We start from the raw sequence: 25,780 nt of genomic DNA, 5'->3' as shown, positions 1-25,780 counted from the left end.
ACCATGTGCCGTGCCACAGGGTTAGCAAGCACCAGAATAAGACCATCACTGTGTGCTGCAGCCTGCCATCCCCGGGACCTACATTGCTCTTAAGGCACTGACAGCATCACCGGTGAAAAATTGCCCTAATTTGCTGCTATCATAATCAGGCCGAGAGGCAAAGCAGCAGCTTCTCCTGGCAGCGGCAGCTGCTCGTGAAGCCTCTTTGTGGGAAACCTTCCTGAGATTCAGCATGTGGGGAGGGCGGGAGGGAGTCCTAAGGCCTTGCAATAGCATCATCTTCCACTTCGGCTGCTACCCCAAGCACAGGAGATGCCCTCTGTGCTGTTTTAATTGGTTGCTGCTTGTAATTACAGTTTATTTGTATTAATTAACTTAAATTATCTATTTGCAAGTTGCTCGTAGTACATCATCAACGTGTTCAGAACAATACAAGCCTCAAAGAGTCGGCTCCTGTCCTGAGGAAGCCGTGAGCTAAAACCAGACAAAAATAATGTCCCAATACAGCATGCTCCAAAAGTGCCCTTTTTTTTTTTTTTTTTTTTTGCTAAGAAACCTATTGCATTTAAACCTAATAATTAATACTTGGCTTAGCTGCCAGACCACTGACTGACCAGCACAGGTAAATAGGACTGGTATTGTTATTAAATGTTCTCATAATGATGCATTTATCCTGGGCAGACACAGGAGGAGGTGAGTAGTCCTTGCCCAGGAGAGCTTACAGTGAGGGAGACGGAGAGCAGGGACAGAGCGAGTGATGAGGAAACAGCCACACATTCACTCTCCGACTTTCTAGGAGGCGAGTGGTTTTATTAAGACAAAAGATCAGTACAATGGGAAGGGGAAAAGGGAGGAGGAGGTAGTTAAAAATTGGATGAGAAGACAGTCAGGAGTTAGAGAGTGCAGATGTGCGGTGCATCGGAAGGATGGGGACGTAAGGCCAGGGAGGGAGTGGAAGAGTGCCGGGATGGCTGCGCTCAGCATTAGCTCAGCTGTGATTAAAGCTGGTCGCAGCAGAGACGTGATGCTCACCACAAGTGGCCTTTATCTGCAGTGAGCAGCAGCAATCATTATTCTGCTTCTAAACTCAATTGTTTATGCCGAGTTGCGTTGCCTAGAGAGGCCACGATCCGTTGCCGCCACGTAGAAGGATGTAAAATACAGAGGCACGTGCCTTGGGTAGGTAAATGCAGGGAACTTCAAGAAGCAACACATCCTCAGGGGGAAGCAGAATGAAAAAATCCCCAAACTGATGCCTAAGACTGGAACTTAAGCAACTGGAGTTGTTTAGCTGAAGAAAATTGTATAGCAATACATAAACAGCTCCACAAGGAGAAAAGGCAGGTACCCAAGAGCTGTTTAAGCCAGAGAGAAGAGACATGGCCCAAACCCACAGCTGCAGGCTGAAGCCAGACAAATTGAAATGAGAAAATAGGCGTTAATTTTTTAAGAATGAAGTTGATTAGCTGCTGGAACAAATTACTGGGGAAAGTGAAAGTCTTCCATATGGTAGTGTTTTCCAATCAAGAAAAGATGCCTTTCTACAAGACAGGCTTCAGCTAAACATGTGTCCCTGGGTTCAGCAGAGCAAGGATTGGGTGAAACGTAGTGATCTCTGCTTGATGTGAAGAGGTGACCTTGTGGTCCCAACTGGCCTTTAGGAAATGAATAGAAGACTGTGCTCTTGGTGTGTATTTCTAAATCCCTCCTGGATAGCTGTGATGGTGCTGCATTGGGTTGTCCTCTTCTGAAAAGCAGCTGGGCAAGGGCGGCCAGAGGATCGCTCAGCCCCAGTCTGTCTGATGAGTTTTTGTGCCCTGTCCTGCCAGCCAAGGTGGGGTGTTGGTGTGTGCGAGACTGGTGGTGCAAACCCCTGTCAGGTCTCTCTGCCTTTATCACCCCAGGCTGACATGAGGCTGCTGGACGCCCGCCTGGAGGTAGGTGACCCCCGGGCAGCATCAGTCGACTGCCCCGAGCTGATGGAGAGCGAGCGCTGCGCTGGCTGTCAGGACCTTTTCAGTTCTGCTGCTGACCTGCAGCGTGACTGGGGCAAATCATCTCCCTTCTGACTCCCAGTTTCTTTCTCAGCCTTGCTTGCCCTTTCAGTTTGACCCAGGGCTTCTGCAGGGGCTCTCTCCCGATGGGATTACACTCTGAATGTCTGTGCAGTTATTTTTCAGAAAGCAAATTGCTTGCTGCAGGTGTGAAATATTCTGTTATCGGAGTTCTGGCTATTCAAAAATCAGTGTTATTTCTGCGTCCTTGTAATCTTGAGGCAGTTTCGAAGGGGCCAGGATGCCTCTTAATTTCAGTCTGTGCTGCCATCACAAAGCGTAAATGCACACGAGCAAACTTTCTTAAAGTTTAGATATTAGTGTCAGTCTAGAGGAAACAATGTGGGTTCAGCTCTTCTTCTCTCTCTGCTGGTCAACCACAAAGCACTGACCTACATTTGGGCAGCACTGCAGAATTACCAGCAGCTACTTTGATCCTAACGCAATTGCAGCCCCAGCTGGGCAAGGAGCTGGCTCACCTTTGGACTGTGCTGTGCACGAGGAGGAGAATTAGGGAATGCACAAAAAATATAAGAATCTGGTCTCATGTTGCTGCCTCTAGAAAAATGAGATGGCTGCAAAATTTGCTAGTGGGGAGAGGCACAAAAGCCAAAGGGTGAGATCTGCTACATATTAAGGGTGATGGAAAGGAAGAGGAGAAACAGGACTGACTGGTTTGCGGTGGAGACTGAGAGTTACCACCCTGGGAGTTACTGGGAGGATGTAGCATGGACTGCCCTTCTGCGGACAGGTTTGCTTCCTTTGCGAGCTGAAGATCTGGTGGTGTGTCTGAGGGTAGACAGAGGGCCTGAAGCAGGAGATGAGGCGTTATTAAAGCAGGTGTTCACCTTGAACAGGAAATTTGAGGGACCACATCCGACAAGACCACAGGAGCTTTGTGCTTCTTCACCAAAATCGGTTGGTTTGGCTCTACGCGTACATCAGAGGGCATGACAGGGAGTTCAAATGTTCCTTGCCTCTTCCATTCACTCACGATATTCTTAAAAATGCAGTGTATTGTGCTGGTGTTGTGGAAAGGCCCCTCCTTTGCCCAGCTGCTGCCCTGGGCACTGCCCAAGTCACCCCCATTTGTGTGCCAGGACGTGCCCCGGGATGCTGCCTTGCGCCCTATCCATCACCCTTCCCTAAAGAGCCCGAGGGATGAACCTCACGGAGGCATGGGTGAATAGTGATGTGGGTGTGGTACTCAGGTTTTCCCGTGATTCCCTTGAGAAATCCAAGTGAAGCAGCTCGGATCGGCAGCAGTGAAGGACAGCTTCCTTCCCTTAGTAGGAGGTGGTAGAAGAGGAGAGCAGCAGGCACCTTCTGGTAGGTGATGGAGTGGAGGCATTAGTGCCCCTAGGGCAATGCTCATGCTCAGTCTGGAAACACATGGGACCAGCAAAATTGTTCCCCTCTGCTGTGTCCTGACACGGTCCAGGCTTTGTTGGCAGGCTTGGGGAGGAACATTAATGAAAACAAGTGTTTGGCTGGTGTTACTGTAGTGCCACAGACTTTAAGAAACAAACAAAAAGAACCCAGCCCTTCTTTGATTAGTGAGTGCAATCTGCTGTCACAAGCTGATGCTGCAGGAAAAGATAAGAGGGAGAAAAAAAGAACAGCTATGGAGGGAAGATGAAAACATTGGGCAGGAGGTCTGCAGGGGAGTGAAGGGGAGCCATTTATTTGCAAATAAGTTGCTAGATCATGCTTCCATGTGCATCCTGGGCAGCTTCTAATACTATGGGTTTATTCAGATTTAAGACTTTTTACTGGTGTTAGAGACCCTTGTGGGGCTGTTGACCCACGGATCTAGGAAATAGCTGGTTCGCATCTATCTTTGTGCCAATCTAAGGAAAATTTATTTTATCCCAAGCTGTACCCTTATGCAGGGTCTTCTTTCCGTTTTACCACTGATTTCATGTTTGAAGTCGCTCTGTGGGAGGTCAGTGTGGATGCTCCATGATTCATTCCCATGAGGAAGCATGATTTCAGGTCCCCATATGGTCGCAGAGGCAGAGGAGGGGGCAGATATATATTTTTACAGCAAGGAGAATGCAACCTCAGTGTACAAATTTTGCCTGGCATAAGTGATCTGGGGATTGTATGGAGTGATTCTCAATTTTTTTTTTTTTTTTTTTTTTAATTTTCATGATTGCTTCCTCTTGGCTCCAGATTAGGATTTCGGAACAATGAGGAAGGAGGCTGCTGTCTGAGCAATCCGTCCCAGGCTTTAAACTCGGCCTGGTACCTGGTGTATGTGTTCCCTGGGGTTCAGCAGGGTCCACTTATTGAGGCCAGCAGAAATAGCATCTCGCTTCCTGGTTTCAGAGGAGGTGTGAAGTAGGACATAGTTAAATTTGGGATCATTAGTAAGAGAAGGGTAGCTATTTCTCTTGAAATGCGTTGGTTTGATAACTGATCTTTGGACAGAGAACTGTGAAGAGCTGCCCTTTGTAGCGGGCTAGAGGATGAGACGTTTGCAGTAAGGAAATTGTCTCTGATGCAATAAATTATTGGGCAGAAGTGGATGTTTGGGAGTGTTTCAAGTTTCTATATGTGCAGCCCTGACTGGCACTTAGTCCTGCAGCTTTTCAGCCCAAGAAATATATTGCTGATGTCAGCAGCTGGTAAAGGGCTGGGGCACGTCCTGCACTGGCACCTTGGCCTAGAGGAATTTGGGGATCACTGTGTGACAGCGCAGGTGGAGTGGTTCTTCTTGGTGGCACCACCGTTTTACGGTTTATCAGAGTTTTCCTTAAGACAGAGACATAGAGACATCAAGTTTCACATGGGGAATAATCTAGTTGGAGACAGTACCCTCTATAGAAACATGTACTCCATATAGAAGAATAGAAGTCTGTGAGCGAGAGGCAAAGCCCCGCAACGAGCTGTCTGCGTAATTAAAAAGCTGCAGTGAGATGAAATATGAGATGGAGGGGAGAGATAGTTGGAGGCGCTGAGAAACAGAAGTGCTTTCAAGTATTTTACTGCAGAGATGATTGCAGAATTTGCTGGGGGCCTGATTTTCTCCTTGGGCTGTCCTTCGCCAGGTGACTCGCGCTGTGCAGCCTGGTGGACGCTGACCCAGAAACCTCCAAATGCTGATACGGGTGTGAGCACTAAACTGAGTTCAGGCGTAAGGCACCGGAGAGTCACAGGGCTGCAGAGCTTTAAGCCAGAGCTAATGTCTGTATCCTGTTGGACATGCATGGCTGTGATTTTTTTTTTTTTTTTCTTTTTTTCTTGTGGGTAGACTACAGCCCGCTTTGCTCTGGGCTAGGTGATGATCTGCTTGCACCCAGTGATGCTATGAAGGTGGCTAAAGGCCAAGTGCTGTCATTGGAAACCAGCTGCGAATTAATACACGGTGTGTGATTAATGTGCTTTTAAAATGCATTCATGTCCTGTCACACTGGCTGCGGCTCTTGTGTCACATTCGGTGTTCTCAGAACATTTATTAGCCTTACAGATCCCTTGATTATTGCTTTCCCTTTTATAATTAAGCCATGAAACTCAGCATGGTGCAGCTTATGCGGTATTAATTCATGCCTGGCATATTCTGCCTGTGCCCTAGGCTAAGGCTAAATGCTGGCAGCTGGATTGCTCTCTGCACAGTTACTATTCTGAAATTTTTTAATATGATTATAAAAATCACATTCTATGTGCATAGGGGTAACTTGGGGCTCACCACTGCCGCAAGCAGTAGCGAGATGTGGTCCGAGTTCCCTGGGAGCATGAGCTGCCCCCGGCAGCGCTGCGAGATGGGGCTTCCTCCTGCCCCAGGCGCTGGCTGATGCTCTCCAGGTGGGTGCTATTAGCTCTGCTTCAGTGCTAACACAGCCCCAGGTGCTCTTCACTCCCTGCTCACCCTTCTTGGGACACGCCTGTGAAAATGTGAGTCTCCCAAGTGAGTTCTGTTTTGCTCCTTTTTGTCCTGACTTTTCCTCACATGAGGTTTAAGCTGAATCCAGGATTCCTGCGAGGCCGCAGCTTCACATCCACTTTCTGTCGGCAGCAGCTGCAATGGCTGTTTGCGATCATGGCTGATCGCTCCTGCCCCCAGTATGACAGCTTAACAGTTTGTGTGGCCATGTGGTGAGTTGAACAGGGAACAAAAATATCATAAACCATGTCTGTTTTACTTATTTTTTAATTTATTTTCCCTCTCCTGGCAATCAGTTGTAGGAGTGACTGCGCTGAAGGAATTGGAGCTCAGCACTACGGGAGGGAAGTCACTGGAATGACCCAGCACCAGTGCCCCAGCCACTGGTGGTTCAGAGGTAACAGTTTGAATGCAGGATTCATGAAGTCTTTGCTGGGCTGGGTGCTGTGCCACTTGCCATCTCCATTTGGGTCCAAGCAGCTCTGCAGCTGCCTCCTCCGAGGCTTGACATGCAGCACAGAGCAGGCAGCAGCGGGCTCGAGCAGATATGCCCACATGGCTCTGGTCTCCAGATCTGCTGAAAGTCCTACCGAGCTTCAGCTGTGGGGACAAAGCGCTGGGGTGCCAGCTATTGAAGAACACACATGACAGTGTCCCTCATCTGCTCTGGACATGAGGGAAACAGCCTGGAAGCCGTAGGAGCCAGGCATGGGATGCCTCGGTGTACAGCTGAATGGCTGCGCCCCTCATGGACCGCAGATGCCGTAATGCAACGGTAGCTCTGCTCTGCGGTGTTCGTGTTATTTACACGCATATGCATGCGGCTCAGGTTATCAATTGTTACTAATCAAACCATTTCTGAAGAAACCTGAATGCTGATCATCTCAAAGCTGCTGTTTCAAAACACAGTGCCAAAACCTCCATGCAGGATGTAAAGCCATAGTGCAGAAACTCTTTGAGCTCAGACGTTTCCATGGAGATGGATCTTTGATCTCGTTGTGATAAATAAAGGGTGGAGAAGATGCTCCCAAACTAGGGAGGGCAAGGCTGATCCCTACGGGGCAGAACCTCTCAACAGGAATTAGGGAGACAGGAGGTCTCTCTTTTTTTTTCCCTCCATGATGCCATGTCTGTAGTAACGGCGAGGTTGAACTGTCTGCCCGCCAGCACTGCGCCATGGCGTACGCGGAGGACGTGCCTTTCATCCAGCCAGACAGACGGCATGCTACACCTTTGAGCTGCCTAATTTAATGCTGCTGAAAAGTCAGCCCTTTGCCTGCACAGCAATATTCACCCTGTGCTGTGTGATTTAGAGAGCAGGAACTCAGGGTTTTAATACCGGTATGAGGCACGCTCGTTTTCTAGACTGTGGTAAAGCAATCTGAGGAATAAAGAGAACAGCTAGGAAAAGTGCTGCATTTATGGATAAAATATAGAAGAAAAAATTTCCATTTTACTCTGGCACAATGTGCAAACCAGAAGTGTTTAATATACTGACATGGCGGTAGTGACCAAAGGCAACAGTCAAGTTGGCTTTATGCATGTGGATGAGCTTTGACTGCGCTGGCGACTCGTGTGTTGTTAGAGCTGTCGGCAGGATCAAGGCTGTTACTCTGGCACTGGAAATCAAGGCTTCTGTGGATGGAGCCGAAAGAATTCATTAGAAAGGGGCATAATCAGCTTCAGCAGTTGCTGGGAACTGTTGCTTGGAGTAAATGTGGTCAGACACACTCTGGTAGGGTGTTTCACGCCCAGATGCACTGCATCAGCAGCTGAAGATGATCCCTTGTGTTTGAGTGCCTGGATATGCCCGTACAGCGCTCTCGGTTGTGCTACAGCCGGCCTGTGTGCGTGCCAAGCTGTGCATGCCTGTTTGTGCTTTTCTCGCTCCGTTTGGCAGCTGGGTGGTGGCTTTTCCTGGTCACTTCCGATCTGTTCATGGGACGTTGACAGATCCGTCCTTTTGTCTCTGCTACCCGCATGGCCTCAAACAGGTTTTTCTGCAGCGTGCAAGAGTACGTAGGGTGAGCAAGCTATTGTATACAGCCTGTTGCAATATTTTTTTTCCCCCTTTTTTTAAAATGTATCTATCTTCCTTGGATGCATTGAGCTGCCAGTTGTGGTAATTAGGGTCTCTCTGCTTTAGGGGTTTGCAATACTCCACCCAGGCAAAATGGTGCTTAAGTGCCTATTATTCCTCCCACCCCCTCCCACCACTGCTTTCACTGGAGCAAGTGATCCCTTTGTGCCCTGCTGGATCCCGGACTCCTTACAATTCAACCATCACTTTATGTAATTTTAAAGTTCCAGCTTAAATACTTTATTTATAAGGATATACGTTGTTTGCAGCTCTGAAAAAGTTATCATCTTTTCCAGATATTGCAGAAACTTTCAGTGTTGAACATAGCCCACAGGTTCACTTCAGAAGCTGACAGGTATTTTTTTTGTTGATTGTTGTTGTTGTTTTCAAATGACCCCCACTGAAAATACTGTCACGCAGCTCCCTGTTTTTCAGAAATGGACCATTCAGCTGAGAAAGCCGTGTTGTTGCCTTGTGCACTAGTTCACTGGGAAGAAAATATGTTGAAACAGCATACAATATTAAAGATGTGTTGAATCAAACTCACTTCCACTGGTGTCAGTGGAGGCTTTAGCCTTGTTTTCACAGGGCTCTTCGTCAAAACCTAAAACATAAAATATTCTGACAGGTCAAAGTTAAGGTTACTAAATGGTAATGAAAACAGCACTTTTATCCTCAATTGCACAGAAAAGATGGGATTGCTGTGCAGCCACAGCTGTTTGTCTCACGGCTGTGACAAGCCTGTACGGATGCTGTCACTTAGCAACCATTGCCATTTGCGTTTTAACTGCAGCTTTTTGTTGTTGGCACGTAATGAGAGTTGTAATCACGAGATCAGTCCCATCAAGAGTGTTTGGTTTTGAGAGCGATGGACTCCAGGGCTCACCTGTGTCCCTGCCCAGCCTATATAACAGCTAAATGAGAAGAATTTCATGTGTGATGGCTAACACAGCTTAATGAGGGTTTATTTTGGAGCTGGCTTGGCCGGGCCAAGTCATGTTTCAAGATGTACAGCCTGGATTCACCATCTGCCAAACTGGGCTGTGCAGCTCCTTCCTGCTGGTCACAGCCCAGCCCAGAAGCTGGTTCAAGGCCAAAGCTCTGAGTGTGGCTGAAACATCACCTCCCTGAGCAGGGGGTGGTGGTGAGGGACCAGCCGAGCCCAGGCAAGCCTTGATGTCCCTATGCACAGCAGCACAAGCTCTGTGCTCCTTTCCACTGACCCAGCTGAAAGCTCAGGGAATATGGGGTCAATAGAGACTGGAAGTATGAGGACCAAGAGATAATGACATCGGAGTACTGAAGATCTCAAAGTTTATGTGTCTCAAGGGTAATTCCCACCTATCTTGCACTGAAAAGGGGCAGTCCTACCACAGTTCAAGGCTTAATGCTCTACAGGAGCTGTTTAAGGTCGTGGTTTTACTTTACACCTGATCTTGTCTAATGGAGCGATGTCCCTCAGAGGAGTGGGTGCACCCTCTGTCCCAGGCAGCATGTTCCTGCCCTTGCACCGAGTTTAACAACTGGGCAACTGCAGAACGGGCTGGGCAGTAACGTGGTTTGGATGGGTTTGGTTTGGAGGCAGCCATGTGAAAGGCATCTTCGCAGCCCTGTCCTATGTTTACGGTAAATACAGTCCTTCTTTAACACATTAAGCTGCTGTGCTCTAAGCAGAGACTTGGTATTGATATTACAGATCGAAATACTGTTTTCTTTAGTTTCATTTTGCTTTAACTGAAACAATTGTGTAATTGCACTTGTAGTATTGCAGGGACCCTCGATGCGGACTGCTCATTTCCGCTTCCATCTGGGGATGAGTTATAAGTATATCCATGATGTGTGTTTGCAGAGCCCCGAATGCTTTCATTACAGCTGTACATCACCAGCTTTGTACCACCTGGTTCAGACAGACACACCGCTGCTTTGAAAGAAAGTCCTTCCATTTCTCTGCGTGCTGGCTTGCAAGGTCTGTCCTGTCTGCGGAGGCGTGCATCTGATGCAGGCTGAGGTCCAGCCATGTTAGGTGGTGCTTTATTTCTCAGCAGAGGACAAAAACCACTGCTCTAAAGGGAAATGACTGACAGAGACTGCAGAGGTGTTACTACTGATATATTTTTCCATTGTGAATTGCTGAGAACTTCTGCAGTGAAGCTGGTTGATGAGTTTCCTCTTTATCAGACGGTGGTTTTTAAAGCCTTGATGAATATGTATTGAAAGGTAGAGCAAATTTTATTAGAGGCAGACAAAAGAAATTGCAAAAAGATATGCATGAGTTGATCTGTAATCACAGATCACGTGTATCTAAGCTAAAGCAACAGCCTTAGACATTTATGGCCCATTTTTACTAAGTTGTGCAATTAGTATAATTAGGCAACGAATTTTCTTTGAATTTTAAATGTCCAGTGTATTAAAACAGAAAATTAACAGCCGTTCTTTTAGCAGCTTTTATAAAGCCGTTACTAGTGTAGGCCTGAGCCAAAGATGCTTATTCTCTCCTGCATCTGTTTGAGTCTGAGCAGTTAAAGGATAAAGCCTTTCTTCAGAGCTTTGTTGAAATGTGTTGAAAGCAACTCTAGGAATTTAATACCTGCATACGGGTCAAGCAACAGAACTTACATTGCCCCTGTGCAGATAAAGAGCTGAAATGAGCTTTGTAATCTTGTTCTTTCACAGTACCAGCCATTGGAGACATACATTTTCCTAATCTGTGATGTTCTGTGTTGATACCGCTTGTATTGCTACCTCCTGCTATCCACAGCCCACGTTAAGGCAAATAGTCCTGAGCATTCGTGCTTCTTGCATTAAACGAGGCCCAGGTCTGGCCACAGCTGTTGCTGAAATCAGCTTGTAGTATGTGTGTGAAAGACTCTGTGAAAGCAGCAGTTTCCACAGAAATCCATCCCAGAAAGGCAGCTTTGAACTTTCTCCTGTGTCCATAGTGGAAGGCCAGGCAGCCCACCTCCTTGTCTACATGGTTGGAGTCCTCATTATGTGACAGGAGCGAGCTGGGTGTGTAGAGTTTATGCAGGGACCACTGTTGGTCACCTTGTGAAGTGGTAAGTAGCAACAGCACTTGTTGAAGTGAGCGCTCAGTATGCATGGTATGCGTCTGGGGGTACCAAGGCTGCTTCTCAGGACTGTCTCCTTGAGAGTTAAACCCTCCCCCAGGTGCACCACAGTCGCAGCTTTTTGGCAAGACATAGCACATGGTGTCAATTCCTAACCCAAGAGAAAGCTGTGTGGCTGGGGTAAGGATCTTGTGGAGGTGCAAAAAAAAGTTTTGGTAGGTAAGAAGTGAGTTGAAAATGAGTTAGCAGTGTAAGTGGAGTAGGGCTTGCATGTGAGTTCTTAACAGTGTGCAAAGATGGGCATCCCGATAGAAGGTATGGCTTCCCAGCATGATGGGTGATTCACATGAGTAGTTGCTGGTGTGTGTTTACTAGTTCAGTAGCTACATTTTCATCTCGCAAGACCCACTGCCATCATTTTCTATGGAAAGAAACATGGGATTTTTCTTCTGCTTTCGTCTCCCATAATTTCTCTATTCCCTGGCATTTGTTCTTCACGCTGCTCAGATGTTCATGACTCTTCATGTTTCTCCCAAGTATGAGGTGCAGGATGCTAGTCCAAGAATATCAGTGTTAATAAGAATCTCTACTGTAACTAGAGCAGCAGAGAAAACAAAGTAAGGCAATGTAGTGAGCTCAGAAGAGAGAGAAGTACAAAATCAGCACTGAGTCACCTAATTGCTGGAGGTGGAGACCTGTTTTTAATGAAAGATGAAAGGAGTCCTTAATTCCCCTTCTAAAGATAAGGAGCCCTCCCAGTTTGTTGTACATTGGGTTTTTAGAGTACAAGCATCCTGTGTATAAACAAGACTTTGGACTGCAATTAGGCAAACAGTATGAACTTAATAATGTCACCATCATCCCAGATGATATAAAAAGAAAGTAAGTTCCATTAAAAATTAATAGGTCTGGGAGTCAAGAGACCTCGGTAATAAGCAGTGGAGTTTCCCTTCTGTAACAAGTCACTTTTTCAATTTGCTGATATTTGAATAATTCCTTGGAGTCTCCTAAACTGTATAACCCTGAAATCTCAAGAATTCTAGTGCTGAACGGGAGGAAGACGTTTACCCCACAACCTGCTGTCTCCTTTCCCGGAGCATATCCGACCTACTGCCAACACATAATGCTAGTTTTGGAACTATAATCGCTTCACCTGACAGGATTGCTAGAACTCCACAAACAATCCATGCTTCTTTAAAAGCAAATCCCCTCTCTTTCATTAACCCTTTCAGTTTCTGAGAAAAACACAGTGGCAGGAGAAGGCCTGATTTTTAATATCTTCTGTCTTTTGCCAGGTGTAGACCCTGCTCAGGTAGAATTGTGTATCAGCAGCAGAGCTGCTTTCTCCTAATAACAGCTGCTGGTACAACACCCAAGGGCTCTGTCATACATAAAGCTGTGCACAGAGCGATAGGTGAGTGTGCTAACTTCATTGAAAGGCATAGAGTAAATCTTCAACCTCAGCAGCAAGAAATTCAAACTACGTCCCACCCCATTGTACTGCTGCAGGGATAATAGTGAAGGAGGAGATTGTGGAAGTTCTTCCACTGCATTAGATGCTGTAGCCTCCATTAGCCCAAAACGAGCATTGTGTTCCTGCCTCTACATAGGCTGCAGGAGGATGAAGGATGCCAAGTAACACCTCAGTGCCAAAAAGGAATACAGGATGGTTTGACCTACTGGTAAAGGTACTCCTTTTTTTTTTTTTTTTCCCTAGGTTTCAGAAAGCTTCTTAGCATGGGGTAAGACATTGGAGTAAGTTGCAAACTACAGTCTTCCCTGAGTTTTTAAAAAACTGGCAATTTTTGCTCAGAAAATAGTGTTGCCATTTGCACTATAGCTGCTGTTTCCTAATTGTTTATCAAAGCTAAGCATAGATCTATTTTATCATGAAAAAGCTGCAGGTGTCAGTTTGTCTTACTAGTTAGAAGCTATCCTAGTTCTTTAAGAATGGAGAACAGGAGCACTTGAAAAATTCAGCAAAATGGACTTGCTTCTGACTTCAATTAAAAACAAAGTCAGCTTTTTAGTGTCACTACTGAGATCAAACAAGTACGTTATCCATGGAAGAAAGTTTTTGTAATGTTAAGGATGATCAGCTTTTGACTGTTTAAATGCCACCTTCTGTTCTAGACCTCAAAATGCAACAGAGAACTCAAGAACTCTGTTTTTAGAATGGAGATACTGATAAGGTCAAAACAAGTGTCCCTTAAAACCAGTCTTCATCAGTTTTAGCTACTCTGACTCCAAAAGGAGCATGCAACAACTTGTTTTCAGTCACTGTTATATTTTTTAAAAATGTTTCCTTATGTAGGCATGGTCTGGTTCTTTCTTAAAAGACATAGGACTTAAAAAAAGAACAAATGCATTTCTTAATGTGTTTACTTTGAAAAAAATAAATCACAGTTTATTGGAGACTACACTTTTTAACAAAAAATTCATTAGTATTAAAGCAAATATTTTCTAACCCATTTAACGGCTAATGCAACCATCCCTTTCTCCATTCAGCGGAACACTACTTTTTATCCTGTCTCAAGAAAGACTTCAGGACTGGTAGCAAAAAATTCTCCTCCAGAAGAAAACTGCTTAAGCACTGCTCCCTTGGAGCAAAAGATGTCTTCAGTAACAGTCAGCTTCATTCTCCTCTATGGTCCCCACAGTAGCAAGGATGTCCTGTAAGAGGGACTGAGGGCTTTTCTCCACATGGTCACTACTTTTATTTAGCTCATCATGTAGCTCTTCTAAGTCTACTGTAGCCAAAGCTAGCATCATGCTCTCTGGATTTTGAAAATCCACCCCATTACCACCATCTGTGGGGAAGTTCTGGGCCAGAGAACCCTGCCTTAGCGTCCTTTGTAACCAGGCAATGCCATGTCCTACAGGTGAATCTCCAGTCCCTTGTGAATCCTTCAGGGTACTAATTGGATAGAAATCACCTCTTAAGCCAAGCAGTATATCACAGGCTCTCTGACCTACTGGTTTGTCACAGTCACATAAAGACCGAAACAAAAAGCTGAACAGTTTTGCTCGGCAAAATATCTGCAGCGACTCATTCTGATGAATGGAACTGGTGACTGCAGATGAGACGGGAGCATACAGGCATTTAGGAAGGCCAAGTTGGCAAATTGTCTGACTACAGAAAACTTCAACCAGTTCCAAACCACCAAGTCTGACTTCCCAGTCTAAGTCATGCTCCACAGTTTGGATCACTTTAGAGACAAACTGCTCTGTATCTTCCAGCTGACCTGTGCAGCCTTGTCTCAGCCACTTGGTGAAGACGCTGATCACAGCCCTCCTAGGAAAGCCCTCTGAATCTGTTGACAAGATTTCTTGAAGCTTTGCTACAGTGTTCTACATGTAAAAAGACAAAGAGAAAGCACAATGAGGGGAGGAACATGCAAAGAAACAAGAAAACGGGAAGTAAAAAACCTAGTCTCTTCATTACTGGTTGTGAAATCTGCCTGCATGAGACCGCAGATAACTTGTGAAGAAAGTTATTAGTACAGCAGTAAACTGATGTGTAGTTCTGCTTGATTCTGCAGTGGGCTACACAAAGTCATCATACCTCTTTATTATACTGATTCCCTATGACAGGTGACTCTGGAGCAAAGTAAGTAATGAAGGCCAAGTGTCCCACAGCAGTCACAGCACTCGCTCGCACGTAGCTTTCTGGATCCTCAAGAAGATTTTCTGTAAGCCTCGGCACCTCTGAAGACAGGAGAGACTGCCTGAACTCATCCTGGTCTGTAAACAAGACAGCAATCCAAAGAAGCGAGGCTTTATTCTCTCAGAGCATGAAGCTGTTTCCAATGCAAACAGTTCTTTGCGTCATACAAGGATGCCCACTGACGGCAGGGACAGCTGCCAGTGAGCTGAGCCACTGCAGAGACCAGGCAGCTGCTCACAAGAGCACAGATGCTCTGTGTCAGGCTCCCCATTTTCCAGCAGCTCGGTGACTTTCAGTCAAGTCCTGCTAGACACTGGAACTTGGAAAAATCCATTTACAGTTGTTCTAGCAGCAAGAAAAAAACTTTCTCCGGGCAAGCGGGGACATAGTTTCAGCCTCATCAAACTCATGCCTTTGCTTAAAGGAGGAAAAAATAGTCTTCCTTTCTTGCTGCCAAGGCATACGGCAAAGAAAAAAGAATGCAACTGCAGCACTGAGAGGGGCTGCAGGGTAAACTGCTAATGCAGCTGGGCGTGATGGATACTTCCTTTGTGACCTGGGGACAACAGTAGTCGACAACATCCCCCTCTCTTCCAACATTGCAGAGCTGCTGTAGGAGAATTAACATTGCCTTAGTGCTACCTGCTGCAAAGCCTAAGCTACTGGTAGAGTGGAAAATCAGTAATTAATCCAAAGCATGCAAAGCAGATCTAGGCTTTTAGCCTCCTAAATCCCAGCCCCCAGCCTGCTGAGTGAAACTAAACAGACTCCACTGCAAATTGAAAAAAAGGGAAAGTATTATCTGCCATTAAGCATTGTCACCTGCCTTGACATACGTGTCTCAACGTATATGACTGTCTCAACACCCCTCGGTTTAACTCATCAAAACTGCCATTAAGGAGGGCACAGCAATCTGAGTTCAACAGAAAAGTAGGGCAAGTTTATTAATCTCTTTGTCAGATTTTGATCATGATCTAAGAGTAAAAATCTTGATGCTTCTCTTTTCTTAGCCCTCCAGTTACGGGTCAGAGGATGCTTCACAAGCCTGACTGACTTTCATAACATTAAAAGAAATAGTCCTCCAATCTCAACTGTTAAATCTCTGTACCTACCTCTCAAGCATTCAATCAGGACAGTGAGGAACTCCAGAGAAGAATCTCTTACTTCCCAGCAAGGACTGCACAAATGCTTCTGCAGCACCAGAAATACATCTGTAAAAGCCAAGTGACAAGCTTGAACGGACATGAAAGGCAAGAGGCCTTACTGAAGCAATCACTGTACAACCTCTGTATCATTTTATCTGATGCAATCCCTTTTGCTGCTGCTGTGTGCTTCTCCCAGAGTTCTTCAAAGCACTATTTGGGCAGCTAAACCTAAATTCAACGTAATTTTGAACAAATGAATCTTAAGTGCTTTGAGCAGGAAAGGTAGGCAAGAGCAGATTTCATGTATGCCACTAGCTGCTGTTTGTCCCAACGTGAGTAGCTTCGTTACCTTTCAAAATCTTCTCAGTTTGTTGCCACTGATTGTTGGAGCAGGACAGTTCCTGCAAGCGTACCAACCACTTGGATGTAGCTTGAAATGTTTTCTTTAGAACCTGAAGCAATATAAAGCAGATTTACTTTACTACAGGAGGAGGCACTGTCGCCTTTATGCTAGATAAAATTTGGTTTAGCCTCAAACTTACAGACAAATTCTCAGAGTAAACAAGCCCATATGCTTCCTCGCTAAGAAGTAAGCCACACACAGTGCTTATATAACATTTCCAACACACACCTAGAAAATGCCCGTTCTCAGCTTAGTATTACCAAGTTCTAGTACCTCCAGCTTTTGATTTGCAGTTGTCAGTCACTCGAACAAAACAAAGCAAGAAAACAAAACCCCTTAATGCAAAGACTTCGATGTCAAGTTGAGTATGTTGGTGCTACTCTTGAATGTGATGGCTCCTGTCTTTTTCAGAACACTCAATGTAGTGGTCAGTTACTCACTCATTAGAATTTTAGCTATTTCCTGCAAGCCACCCAGAACCAAGACAAGTCTCCTACATATTATAATACAAACTGTGCTAAGAAACAACTATTGTCAGACAATTTCTCAGAACCACATCCCACTGGGGTAAGCTAATAGACTTGGATCTCTCCTTAGTTCCATACTCACAGTAGGGCTGGTGTTCGGGCTCTCCAGGTATGCCAGAAGGACATCAAATAGACTTCCCATAAGTGTGTCACAGCCTGAAACGTAGAAAACAAAACTAAAGGACCAATACTGAGAGAAGGAGCAGTTGAATTACAATTCGACTGCTGAAATACAGAAAGGCACAGGATTGTAAAACTGTTTTGGAGAAGAAAGCAAGTACAGTCCTCAGAGTAAAGGAGAAACATCAATTTCTCAGAACCACTAAAACCTTTTTAATTACAGCATTACCTGCCCTAGCTCATCGATAGAAAGTAAGGTTAGCCAAGAAAGTAGGAAGAATTGGAAAAAATGAACAAGTTTCAAAAATGGAAGTGGTAGTCTTCATTCAGAAAAGTCAGTGAAGGAGAATGAAAAATTCTGCAACTACAGAATAGTCAAGTATTTCCAAAATTTAAAAAAAAAAAAATTAAAGTGCAAAGATAACTCACCTTTTCGCTCTGAGAGTGCTGCTAGGACATCAAGAGCTGACCTCTGTACTCTGAAGCAATTGATCAAGATTTGGCTTATCGTGCTTCCCAGAGGAGAAGCTGGACTCAGGAAGCCATTACAGAATTGTAATATTGTCATGAGAGAGCGTAGCAAAGATGTATAGGGTAAATCCACTGGCAAATGAATCTAATGGGAGGGGAGAAAGAAAAAAAAAAGGTTCCAGCAAAAGTCTCAAGTGTTCATACAGAGCAGGAGTTTTTGGTCAGGAGGCAGCAAAAATTGCAATTTTTAGTGTGTTCTTAAGGTACCACAATGCTAATAACTACAAATTATCTTCCTCGCTCCCAAGAACTATTGCACAGACAGAAGGACATTCTTCTCACTGCTTGGGAAAGCAGTTCAATTTATGTTTTTTCACTGGATCAGTAATTGCAGTAGAAGTACTGTACGGTAACAAAGCTTGTGAAGATGGATTTAAAATTAAGTGCAGTCCCTCTTTAGAAGCCTCAATATTCCTGTTTTCCTATTTGGAGTCTAGTATGCTAGATTTCTTTAATGTATAGAAGCCCTTATTGTCAACTCCTCTCCACGTTCTGTTAAGCTCTACTGCAAAAGTTTGCAACCAATCTTAACACTGTCTTTCAAGGACCAATTTGATCCCCAGGCTTTTTTCCTTCTCTGAATGTTACCAGAGACAGCAGCTCCTCCAGATGAGCGAGGGTCTGACACAAGAGACTAGCACAAGATGACCTGGAGGACAGAAGACTTTCAACAGCTGTGGGATCACTAACAGACTCATCCAGCAAACCTAGAGGATAAAAGAAGGGAAGAGCTCGGGTCGTTAGTGAATACAAAGGATTGTGATTTTTAAAGTTAATCAAGATATTCTGGTGATGTAGTATGAATATCCCCTCAAATGCACCTGTCAGTAGGATGCTGCACTTCACCACAAACACTGCTACTGTCCTTGACTACTTCTACTCTTCCTCCTCCAGTTTTGTCTGCACCACACACTTAAAACACTATCAAGCAGACAAGCCTCTAACTTTTCTGTCACAACTGTACCTGCATATTCCAGAGGCTGGGAGGCTGCTCTCAAAATACAGTCCATCGGCTGAAGCAGAACAGTCAGTGCCTGAATCCTCACATCTTGTGGGCTTCAAGGAGGAAACAGCAGTTACCAAAACAAGAACACTTCAATTCCTTCCCAAACATCTGCCCCCAAATGCTAAGCAGAATAATGTTTTTCATGCAGGCTTTTAAACAAGCCAGCAACGACAGAGCAATGAAAGTATTATTGCGATTCAAGCCTTCTTCCAAGCTTCCCTCACTAACTGAAAGCAGAGGAGAAATGGCTCTGGAATTTAGAAGCAGCCTCATCAAGCTATGCAAATAGAGAGTGGGATTCTACGTAAGAAGGGGGTTTAGAGAGAGGCATTTCTTGGCAACAAAATGGTATCCTTGTATCTTAAGACACAGGTGTTACTTAGCCTGTAAATCAGTATCCGTATGTACTGTATTCATCTGATAATTTCTTGATGCTTTTTCACTACTTAAAGGGGAGTTATGGAGAAGATGCAGGCAGACTTCTCAGAGGTGCACAACAAGACAAGAACCTTAAATTGAAACAGGGTAGATTCCAACTGGATATACGGAAAATACTTTTCACAGTGAAATGAAAGTGGAACAGGTTGCCCAGAGAAGCTGTGGAATCCTCATCCTTGGGGATATTGGAAACTTGAATGGTGAAGGCCCTGAACAACCTAATCTATCTTTGAAGTTAGCCCTGCACTGAGCAAGAGGTTGAATTAGATCGCTTCTACAGGTTCCTTCTAACCTTAGTTATTCTACAGCTGTCAACAGAGTCTCCAGATGCACACTTCTGCTGGACAGCAGTGAAAGCTCTTACACTAGCCCGTGTTATTGTGAAAGAGGAAACTGAACAGAGACTACTGGTTTTGACAGGCAGTCAAATTGTGTCCATCTTAATCAACCTTGGCAGTATAAAGTTAAAGGAGTATGCTATTTCTTCCTGAAATTGGCTGGCTATAGGTAAGATGCAAGGGTATACACACAAACATGATACTGGCTCCTTTCATTTCTCTCTATTTGAAACTGTATTATTCTACTATCAGTGTCTGAAGTTTGTTAGCTGCTAGCATGGTTCTTGCCAACCGGTCTTATGTATTAAAGGAATATAGTGGAAAATGCAGCAAGGAAAAAAAACAGTTCTTGGAAAGACACTGGAGATATTAGTACAGAAACGTTTGCAGAGTACAAAAATTTCATTGCAGTAAGTCCTACCATTTGTAGAGCCTCAGAATTCCCACTGCCAAAGGACCTGCTTGTATTGGGGTTAAGTGTTCCAGAGCAGAAGTCACTAATGCCCAAAAACTGCCTTCGGTGTCACAAAACACAGGGGACCTGAGAAGAAATAAGTGTAAGTAATACGTCTTATTAGATGGTGGAAACAGATATATTTCATCACTGGATCCAAGGTCCCAGAAGATCTTTACCATGCCATCTTAAGCAAAAGATTCGCCAGCATGTGCTGTGCTTGAACAGTCTCTTCCGTCAAAAAGGATTCTATTTGCTTTGATATGCCTAACCAAAGTACTTCAGTCCACGTAGCATGACAATTGCCAAACAAACTAGTTAACAGTTTTAATGACTGCTTGATGTGAGAGGGAGAGCTGGACTGAAGGGAATCTTCTATGTGCTTTATAATCATTTGGGCACACGCTGGCCAGTCACAGTCCTTTGTACTGAGAGGTTTAGTCGTTTCAGACTCTACAGAGAGGGTGAGCATGTGCACCAGAAGCTGACTGGCAGCTGAAGCCACAAACAGGCTGGGATCCCCTTGCAGAGTGAAGATCGCCTCTATGCCTCCTGTGTGAAAACAAAACAAGTCACTGGAGGAAAAAACAACAGCCTTCCTATTGTGAGGTGGAGCCTTTTTGCACTCCAACCATGTATTATTCTCATACAAGTACCACACAGCTTTAAATGGTGTTGGTGGCATTTTTTATACTTTATTTTGTAGTGTCTATGGCATTTCAAAGTCAGCCAGAGCTTAACCAAAAACAAACAAAAAGCAAACAAAAAAAGAAAGTAAAATTGTTTTCAGATCCTCAGGTGTTCTAATAACTGAGGAACAGAAGAGGACTTCAGTATAACATTGGTAATATTAGGAGAGTTGACAGCACACTCACTGTGTATTTATGGAAGGAGCGCGTACCATCTCCAGACACAACCAGTAGGAAAAACATGAACAGCAGCAACAGTACTACTTTTCCATCACATGGACAGCAGCGCATGCTGCACATTAATACCAGTCCAGTCTTTTAGGCCCCTCTGTACATGGGATCTAAAGTTGGTGTTAACAGCAGAATTTACATACCCGTGTAACAACAATGGGACTGCAAATACTGCAAGTGTTAAGAGATAAATGAGCCCCTGGTTAGATTTTCTGCACTAAAATCACACTGAAATGTACCTTTTAGTAAGAGTTACAAATAAGAATACAGAAGGCTTTTAATAAACTATTTTTATCATGTGTTTCGTAAGATGTGCCTTTCCCCTCGAAAAAGGGCACCATCTTCAGTGTTTGGGAAGAAAAAAATTAAATGTGTAACTAATTTAACAAAAACCCCAACAACTTTTAATGACTTCAGTGGTTTTGACAAATGGCTTATTTTTAATCTTAAACAAATGAAAATTCCCGTGTCTCTCATTTAACATCTGAGCAACAGACTGGAGTGGAAGAGACAGAGAGGATTAGAGGAGTTACCAGTCTTAGAAGTACTCACCACCATCACAGAGGAAGTGGAGGGCAGGCTGGTGATGCATCATGCTGTGCACACCCTCCACCCAGCCACTGCGCACAGATGCATCTTCCCACACTGCGCTCAGCGGCCCATCCCTGCCAAAGAGCCTGACCAACAGCTTCTCCTGCTGAGGCCAGAGAACACACAGAGTAAACGGTAAGCAAAGGGACTCAAGGGGAGTGGAGAGGTTGCTCTGTCATCCAAGTCAAGAGTATCAATACTGTAGTGAAACCTTCTCTTGCTAGAGGTATCACTAAAATAGAAAATTTTCAGAATCTTATGCTTAAACTCAACATCTGCTTCTTTCACGGACTAAGCAATAGAGGTGTTCAAAACCAAAATTGCTTGTTTTTAAGATGCTAAGGACATCTTATGTATGTATCAGTTCCATTAGACTGCTTTATACGTTGTATGCATCTCTTCCCTGAAGGAAGCCTTTTGGGTTTTGAGTTTTGTACTATAAATGCATCCTATTGTAGAAAACAGGGCTTTAAAAAACTCCCTCATTTTTGCAGGGAATCAGAGATTTCCTGTCAACCTGCTATGGAGGGAAAACTACATCTGTTAGTGCAGTTTAAATCTACAGGATCTGTCCCAGGGATACAATATTTTGCAATGACTGCTGTGAGATAGTGTTATCCCACATACTGTTTCGAACTGAAAATGAGTAGCACTACATATTGACATTCATAGTAATACTGTGGCAAGACAGAAGAAGACAGCAGCTTTACATGAGAAGCGAAAACGAACAGTATGATTGTGGGTCTTCATTATCTTATCACTGTTTGCTGAGTTGTTCAATGTATGCCAGAAATTTTATAAGCAGGACAGGTACATTTTCAGGTGTCCTCCGTATAGAAGAAGGAAACAGACATGTGGCAGCAGGTACCTGGGTAGCCGACTCACCTGCAAGTGTTGGAAGCGGTTTTCGGAAGCGGCAAGTATCCCAGCTAACCGCAGGGTAAAGGAGAGGATGCTCGGACTGGGCTCTGGCAGTGCCAGCACGGCGGTGATGAACTCTGTCAGACAGGGGTTGTCCTGCAGCAGCTTCACGGTAGGATCTAGTGACCGAGTGTTGCCCCAGGAGAGGCCGGAAAACAGAGGGTCACTACCGGCACTTCTGTCCCCTCTTATAACTCTAAGGTGCTTGCCTGAGCTGAGTGTCACCCCTCACAACGGCTAGAGACGAATCTGGGTTCCCCTGAAGCCCAAGCCCAGGTACAGGCCTCAAGTGCCGAACGGCGTTTTCAGGTGTCACCGAGGGAACGGCACCTCTGAGGGAGGCTTCCCCCGGGGTCCCGGCCCGCAGGCCTCCCTCCCCCTCGGACAAGCCCCTGCCGGCCACCGGCGGCAGGGGCTGGGGGGTGGGGGGTGGGGGGGTGGGCCTGCAAGCGGCGGGCACTCACCGAACGCCGCCAGGTTCCGGAACCAGTCGAGCAGCTTCTCCAGGCAGGTGTCGTCGGAGCCGGGCTGCCGCGGGTCGGCCAGGGCGGCGAAGACGCGCGGCAGCAGGAGGGCGCACTCGCGGGTCATGGCGACGCGGCGGCGGGCCGGGGCGATGAACCGCGGCTCCCGGGTGGCCATGGCGGGGGACGCCGGCCCCGCCACCGGCCCAGACCCGCCTCACCGGCCCCGGCCGCAAAGCGAGTGTCGCAAAGGTGGGGGCGTGGCCCAGGCGGGCGGCGCGGGTGCGGGAGGGTCCGGCGGTTGCTCTAAAGGCAGCGCCCGTGAGAGGCCGCCCTCCGCCAGGCCTTGTCCCTGCGCCCGCTACTGGCGGGTGGCGGAGCGCAGCCGGCCCTCGCAAGGGCCGCTCCGCACCCCACCCCAGCGGGGTTTCCTGCCTTTCGGGGCCGCTTGGTGGCACCCGCGCTCCGCAGCAAGGCCGGGGCCCGCCTGGCGGTGCCCGGAGGCGGCGGCGGAGCTGAGCGGAACGGAGGCCTCCGACGGCTCTGCGCAGGCGTCGCCGCGCCGGGCCCGCCCCAGCGCCGCGCGGCGCGTTGCCATGGCTCCCGCAACCCGGAAGTGCCGCGGGGGGGAGGCCGGCGCTCAGCCCAGGCCGCTGCGGCCGCCCCCTGCCCCAAGCCGGGCCCCGCCGCCCCCGAAGGCTTCCCCGCCACCCTCCCGCCATGGCCCGGGGGGCCGGCGAGGCGGCCGCGGAGGGGGAGCTGGTAAGGAGCGGGCGGCGGGGAGGAGGAGGCGCCGGGCCCGGCCTCGGCCTGGGAAACGCTCCCGCCTGCCCGCGGGGCCGGGGCAAAGCCTGGAGCCCGCTCAGGCTCTCCAGGCCGGCGAGGCGGTGGCTAGAAGAGGGAGGAGGGCGGCCTCGGTCCGTCTCCAGCCCGTGGGTTCTGGGTTCTGCCTGCGTCTCCTGGGCTGGCCGGTAGCACGGTGGGGGGTGCTCGTTTCCCTCGCCCTCAGCAGCCAGACGGAGGTTTTGAGGCCCTTTGCTGGGAGCCACCACCATGTTCTGTTGTCTGTCGTAGGCGACTCTTCTTGGGCCTGTTTTGCAAGAGCGAAGGGACTGTGAAGTTTTCCAAGGACTGGGGTGTTTTTGTTATTGCACGTTTATATCCTGGTGAATGTTTTGTTGTTTACCATCTCCTATTATGGCTGGGTGCCTTCAGCATTCTCCGATTCCTAATGCGATAGCAGCAGTTAGGTAGAGAGATCTCCCAGACTGATAAAAAGGCCTTAAAATTAACAAATATAATCAGTGTGCTGCAAGGAACATTGCCTCAGGAAATTAAAAACTATATGGTATGGTGTGTGAGGTGTATATCTGCTTGCTCTCAACCAGCACAAAAAGCTGTTTTAACTGCTCTGTTGTTGTCGATCCCAGCTCCTCTTCTGTCAACCAGGGTTCTCAAAAATACTTCACCCCACTCTGCCTCTTACAGAGATAGGCCAGCATCTGTCCAAAGAACGGTGCTGCAGCTGGGAGCACCATGGAGTCAGCAGCAAGTGAAAATGTTCTTTCTGTGAGGGCAGCATACATTCAGATGATTTGAAAGCAAAGTGGAAATTTTCCTTCTGCTGTGGATATGCTTATATTTGAGAAACAGGGAAACTTGTCAGCTCAATCTGAGGAAAAATTAACCGCTTTTTTGATTCCTTAGTTTGGGATTCTTTCCTCAGCCTGATCACTTCTCCAGTAGAATTTAGTGAACGTTCCCATAGCATAGCAAGGGTAGGAACAAGTGAGTGAGGAAGGGGACAGATGGATGAGTTGCTGCTTAACTCTTACTGGTGGAGAAATGAATGCAGAACCGGCACCTGAAGGTTCAGTTGTTGTGATGCACTGAAATGCATAAGTCTCTATGGGTGGAGTCCGAAGGGACTTGCACTACATCCCACAGAACATTTGTGTTAGAGCCAATGATGCTGTTTTTTGCAACAATGGTAACACATTTACCATTTGAATGTATTGTGCGCAAACTTTATTGTGATGGCAACAGGATATAAAGTTTTCTGGACATGTATTATAACCAATAACTTAGCAGCAACTGTCACAGTTAATGTCTCTGTTTCGCAGGGAGATGATAGCCTGTCTGTGATAACCTGTGAATCAGATACAGAAACGGTGAGTTTTATTAACGGCGCACTGTGGATGAATGCCTTAAAAGGCCTCTCGGGATGTTCTTGCACACACTACATCTGCGTGATGCCTCCTGGCCGATGAGCCACCCCTCAGAGAGGAGAGCTAACAATGTTATTGCAACATAGTTTGATTCAAAAGCCTCCCCTAATTCCAGATGTAATTCTGGCTTCTAAATTCTCGGCACTGGGGGCTGCAAATGATGTTTGGTTTCATTTCGCTGTTCTATCAAGTTACGGGCCTAAGTAATCCTTTTACAGAGTGTTAATGGAATTGACTTAAGTCTTTCCTTTAGCTAGATGGTTCTACAGATCAGCCTCTACTCTGTGATCATCTTGAACTTGCTGCTACTCGTATTTACTACTGCTGGGGAAGGTCTTAGTGTTCTGAGCATGAACAGGCTACTTTTTATCTGTAGCATAAAACTTCTGTAGGCACCACCTTAATTCTAGTGATGATTTCTGTGGCCAAATCTGCATATACTTAATACTACTATTTGTCTTTTCTACACAGAAGATTTTGTGTTAGAACAAATGATCTTCATACAAAATGGTGATTGAAGCCAATTTTGAGATTATATGCTGAAATCTTTGAAAAGTGGAATATTTTAAATACATAAAAAATTCTTTTTCTCTTCCAGAAGTTAAAGAAGAAAATTTTTCACAAGCCTCCAAAGTCACCAAGTAAGTCTTCCACGATTTTTTCTTTTGTTTCAGTTTGTGGGACACAGGAACTGGAAGATTTACTTGAAACAACATCTTATTATTCTCTTTAGAATTATTCCCTGGTGTGTACAGAGCACACCTATGAAATTTGTTCTGTAACCTGTGAAGTTAGATTTTTATAGGCTAAATATTGAAGTTTATGGAGTAGTTGTAATTCTTGATTTTCCAGCACAAACTACTTTCTTCTCACGTTATTCCTTCTAATGGCAAGCACTCTGAATTTCTTTTTCTCTTTGTCTTGTGGGAGAAATGCTGA

The 25,780-nt window shown here is 46.0% G+C and overlaps 2 protein-coding genes across 10 annotated transcripts in view; one reads left to right on the top strand and one right to left on the bottom strand.

The window, feature by feature from the left end:
- Nucleotides 1-11,756: 11,756 nt before the first annotated feature.
- Nucleotides 11,757-22,841, bottom strand: BRAT1 (BRCA1 associated ATM activator 1). 2 transcript variants are annotated; one of them, XM_082312975.1, is made up of 13 exons: nucleotides 22,614-22,841; nucleotides 22,114-22,268; nucleotides 21,190-21,334; nucleotides 19,897-20,269; nucleotides 19,685-19,804; nucleotides 18,446-18,537; nucleotides 18,070-18,188; nucleotides 17,380-17,566; nucleotides 16,913-16,986; nucleotides 16,250-16,352; nucleotides 15,868-15,966; nucleotides 14,654-14,832; nucleotides 11,757-14,439 (listed from the first exon to the last, which is right to left on the bottom strand). In XM_082312975.1, the coding sequence occupies exons 1-13, from the start codon at nucleotides 22,789-22,791 to the stop codon at nucleotides 13,708-13,710; spliced, it is 2,556 nt and encodes an 851-aa protein (XP_082169101.1). In that variant the 5' UTR covers nucleotides 22,792-22,841; the 3' UTR covers nucleotides 11,757-13,707. The 2 variants fall into 2 exon arrangements, with proteins under 2 accessions (XP_082169101.1, XP_082169102.1); XM_082312976.1 differs by having other exon boundaries at nucleotides 21,190-21,331.
- A 406-nt stretch (nucleotides 22,842-23,247) lies between these two features.
- The window catches only part of IQCE (IQ motif containing E), a gene marked incomplete at its 3' end in the record, with an annotated part of 28,071 nt that continues 25,538 nt past the window's right edge, over nucleotides 23,248-25,780 (top strand). For 6 of the 8 annotated variants that reach the window (XM_082312964.1, XM_082312962.1, XM_082312960.1 and 3 more), the window contains exons 1-3: nucleotides 23,248-23,375; nucleotides 24,737-24,784; nucleotides 25,440-25,482. In XM_082312964.1, coding sequence (XP_082169090.1) covers nucleotides 23,334-23,375; nucleotides 24,737-24,784; nucleotides 25,440-25,482 — 133 coding nt within the window. In that variant the 5' untranslated portion in view covers nucleotides 23,248-23,333. Of the gene's footprint in view, nucleotides 23,376-24,736; nucleotides 24,785-25,312; nucleotides 25,352-25,439; nucleotides 25,483-25,780 lie in introns of those variants that run through there. The other 2 variants (XM_082312961.1, XM_082312965.1) reach the window with 2 other exon arrangements.

Source organism: Platalea leucorodia, assembly GCF_965183815.1.
Source record: "Platalea leucorodia genome assembly, chromosome: 5".
Classification (NCBI taxonomy): Eukaryota; Metazoa; Chordata; class Aves; order Pelecaniformes; family Threskiornithidae; genus Platalea; species Platalea leucorodia.
The sequence above is the reverse complement of the archived record's forward strand: the minus strand, read 5'-3'. Positions and strand labels throughout refer to the sequence as shown.